The 4118-nt window shown below is 44.6% G+C and overlaps 1 protein-coding gene across 1 annotated transcript; it reads left to right on the top strand.

Moving 5' to 3' along the window:
- The first annotated feature begins 1538 nt into the window (after positions 1 to 1538).
- On the top strand, positions 1539 to 3834 carry LOC129255387 (uncharacterized). The gene is made up of 2 exons (XM_064096063.1): positions 1539 to 2083; positions 2748 to 3834. Exons 1-2 carry the CDS (start codon positions 1539 to 1541, stop codon positions 3832 to 3834), a joined length of 1632 nt encoding a protein of 543 aa, XP_063952133.1.
- The last annotated feature ends 284 nt before the right edge of the window (positions 3835 to 4118 follow it).

The raw sequence follows: 4118 nt of genomic DNA, 5'->3' as shown, positions 1-4118 counted from the left end.
AAAAACGCTACTCAAAATTTTGAACAAGTTGTTTAAGCCCGTCACTCTTAGTCTAACAACTATTGTTTAAAGTTTTAAGGCCACCGCACACCTTACGACTGGTCGGCGACTCGATTTCAGAATAAAATGTAGTAGAATTTGATGCTAATATTGAGACTTGGAATATCTTACTGTGTAATGTTCTAAATCATCGTACGAATACCTATGTTCAAATCTGTGACTATGCTATCATCCTCCTTAGAATAAAAGCGAATTCAATATCTAGTCGCAATGACGTCATAGCAGTCGTACGATTGACTACGATTTGAAACTAATTTGGCCTTTACTCAAAAATAAAAGCTTGTAATCTTTCAAAATGGTTATATTAGTATTCTTTCAATTGATTTCAACCTCAAATAAAATGATATGTCCCATTCACATTTTCAGAAAATAAGCAAAATGCGATTTGTTCCAAAATCGGATCGCGAACAGTCGTAAGGTGTGCGGTGGCCTTTACGACCCGACTAGTCGGCGACTGGGCGAGGGGAAATGTGACGTCACAGCTCTTGTCAGCTTAGAGTCGCAGACCGGTCATAGACAAATCGCAAGGAAAATCGTAAGGATTTGACATGTCGAATCCTTACAACTGGATCGCAAGCTCAATCCAAATTCCAGCCAATCAGACAGCAGAGTTGCACGATGCGTATATGATAAACAACGCGCATACGCAGTAGTAAGCGCATTTTCTCAGTTGTTATGGCAAAAAGCAAAAGCGCATGCGTGAGTCGCAGACAGCGTGGTAGTCAGATCGCAAGGTGTGCAGTGTCGAGGCTTATGACCACCTTGCGATTCATCTCCCCTCACTCCGTCGCAAGCCAGTCGCAGACCAGTCGGGTCGTAAGGTGTGCGGTGGCCCTTAAACAAGTTGTGTATGCAAATTTACACAATTTCAAAAACGTTTAAAAAACTTGTTATAGTGACATGATTGAACAACGTGCTTATTTTTTTACAGTGTGTATATATATATATATATATATATATATATATATATATACGCACACACATATATATTTTTTTCTTTTTTTCTATTACTTCTTTCTCCCCAGCTGTCCTCTATTTCTGCCCCCTTCTTTCCCTCTCTCTTTTTTCTTCTAGTCGTTTTCCTTTTCCTTTTTCTCTCTTCCTTTTGTCTTCCCGGCTTTTTCTTCTTCTTCTTTCTTCTTTTTTTTTTCCCTTCCCCTTTCTTTCTTTTTTCTTTTTTTCTTTATTTCTCTCTTTTCTTTTTTACTGTTGCGCTTCGCGTTTTACCTTTTAGCGCGTTGTTTTTTACGCTTTGCGTTTTGCGCACTGCGTTTCTTTGTGCTGTTGACTAATAAATTCATCATTTCCTAATGAAGCCCTATGGGCGAAAATTTGATCAACTTTTCTCTCTACGGTTGTTTTATTCATCTTGTATTTTGCCATATATATATATATATATTCATGAGGGCGAACGCCAATTGTCTGATCCTGAATTCTACGAACCAGTCGAAACTGATCCCACTCCTGAGCACCATACCATGGTCAAGGATACAGTACAAGAGTTGATACAAAATGACGACCTGCCCAAGAATGCGTCTAATCTCATTCAAGATAATCCTCGGTGCTCTACTTTCTACTTACTACCTAAGATCCATAAAGCTAACACACCTGGAAGACCGATTGTATCAACGTGTAATTGCCCCACTGAACTCGTCAGTCAGTACTTGGACAGTATCCTAGCCCCTCTTGTCACTCAGCTTCCTACGTACGTGAAAGACTCCTCTGATGCTGTTCGCCTCATAAGGGATGTTACTCTAGATGAAAGAAGTAAGCATCTCCTCTTCACGATGGATATTTCATCTCTGTATACTAACATACCCATAGACGACGGTTTGAGGGCTCTCCGCTACTTCTTGGAACGCAATGCCCCCGATGATTCCCCGAGTGTGGAAACCCTTCTAAGGTTGGCTGAACTAGTTCTCCGTTTGTCAGCTTTCGAATTTGATGGACGCTACTACAAGCAACATAAAGGTGTGGCTATGGGAACAAAAATGGACCCCTCTTATGCTTGTCTCTTTGTTGGGTTCGTGGAGGAACAGATGCTACAATCATATCATGGGCCTAAACCTGTCTTGTTTAAGCGATACATAGAGGCTGTTCACACCGCAAGGGGGGACCGTGGGCGGACCGTGGATCGCGCTATCGTAGCGCGATCCACGGTCCGCCCATTGGCATTCGCCGGATTCACACCGCAGTGAGATAGCGCGGTCTATCGTAGCACCCCCTTTTTTGAGAGGTCCTGTTGCCATGACGCGTGACGTCATGAGGTCAGAGCGGTCAAAGATTTCGCGCGCTATTACGAACCCGTACTAGTTAGTTGAGAGCTCGATATCGCTGTGCCTATTATGCTAGCCGGCCTACGTTTATTTCATGGCGTTGTATACATTGTGCATGTATTTCTAATTTGAATAATCTAGATTCTAGACTCTTGTAATTTTAACTGTGTTTGATGACTTCCGGCGTGCTATCGTAGCTCGGGTTCACACCGGCAGAGATAGCGCGATCTAGCGCGCGCTAGACCGCGCTATCTCTCGTGGACCACCCCCAAGAGGTGCTCCAGTGGCACGCCGTTTTGGCTCGCCGTGGCTCGCTGTTGGGCGGACCGAAACGACGTTGTACCTTCCACACCGCAGAGATAGCGCGATCTAGCGCGCGCTAGATCGCGCTATCTCTGCCGGTCTGAACAGGCTCATAGACGACTATCTTGGAATAAGCACCGGCTCAGAGGAGGATCTTCAAGATTTCATCGCATATGCTAATAACTACCATCCATCCCTTAAGTTCACACATTGTATCTCGAGCACCAGTGTGGACTTCCTGGACATCTCCATCTCTATCGAAGATTTAGGTCTTTCAACTGATGTCTTCTACAAACCTACTTCTTCTCACTCCTACTTGAAATATGACTCCTCCCATCCAGCGGCTTGTAAGAAGGCGATCCCCTACTCCCATATGACCAGGCTACGTAGAATCTGCAGCGATGATGCTCGTTTTAAACAACGGGCTGCCGAGATGGGTGATTTCTTCGTGAAGAGAGGCTACCCTCAGGAACTCATTCAGCACTCCATTCAAAGATCTAGTGTGATCTCGCAGGACGAAGCTTTGACTGGGAAGATAAACAACAACAAGAGTCGTCGAGTTCCACTAGTGATGACTTATCATTCCACGTCTGCACTCATTACAAGATCTATCAAAAACAACGCCAAGCTGTTCCTGTCATCTCCTTCTTGCAAGGAGATCTTTGGAGACAACCCCGTACTTCTGGCATATCGGAAAGACCGTTCTCTGCGTGACCATCTCGTTCGCTCCAAATTGCCGCCTAATCAACCCGCAGATGCACCTGGCACATCTCAATGCGGCAGGCCGAGATGCAATACCTGTCCCTACGTCATGAGGGGAGATGTCATCCAAGGACCCAGAAGAACTTGGCGCGTCAAGGCCTCCTTCAAGTGCACCACCAGAAACGTCGTATATGCTATACGATGCTCTCGCTGCTCTAAGCTTTATATTGGAGAGACCAAACGACGTCTAGCAGACAGAGTAACAGAGCACCTGCGTTCGATCCGACTTAACACACCTGGCCTTCCAGTTGCAACGCATTTCAACCAACCTGGACATTTCATCAACGATCTACAGGTATGCGTTGCCATCCCTTGCGACCGTGAGACGGATCGCAAACTCAAAGAAGAGAAGCTGATCTACAGTCTCGGGACCCTCGCACCCCACGGAATGAATGTGTCTTTCCGCGCCTTCCCAATGCCTGAGACCAAGTGAACTTTTCTTTCTTTACCGATGGATCGATAGACTCTTTTGCCGTTTTTACTCTACGTCATAATAGTTGCCTGGACTTTACTCATTACGTCACAATATCATCTAACAATGCACCTGTCGCGTTAGTTATGTTGTTGCGCATTATATTTATTGCGCGTTGGTATCATCACCAAATGATGCAACCTGTTTTGGATTTAATAAATTCATCCCTGAAGAAGGTCTATGACCGAAAATTTGGAAGATTATGTCTCCTTACGGCGTTTCTATTAAGTCTTTTTTTGTTTCTA

Source organism: Lytechinus pictus, chromosome 3 (assembly GCF_037042905.1).
Source record: "Lytechinus pictus isolate F3 Inbred chromosome 3, Lp3.0, whole genome shotgun sequence".
Taxonomy (NCBI): domain Eukaryota; kingdom Metazoa; phylum Echinodermata; class Echinoidea; order Temnopleuroida; family Toxopneustidae; genus Lytechinus; species Lytechinus pictus.
The sequence above is the reverse complement of the archived record's forward strand: the minus strand, read 5'-3'. Positions and strand labels throughout refer to the sequence as shown.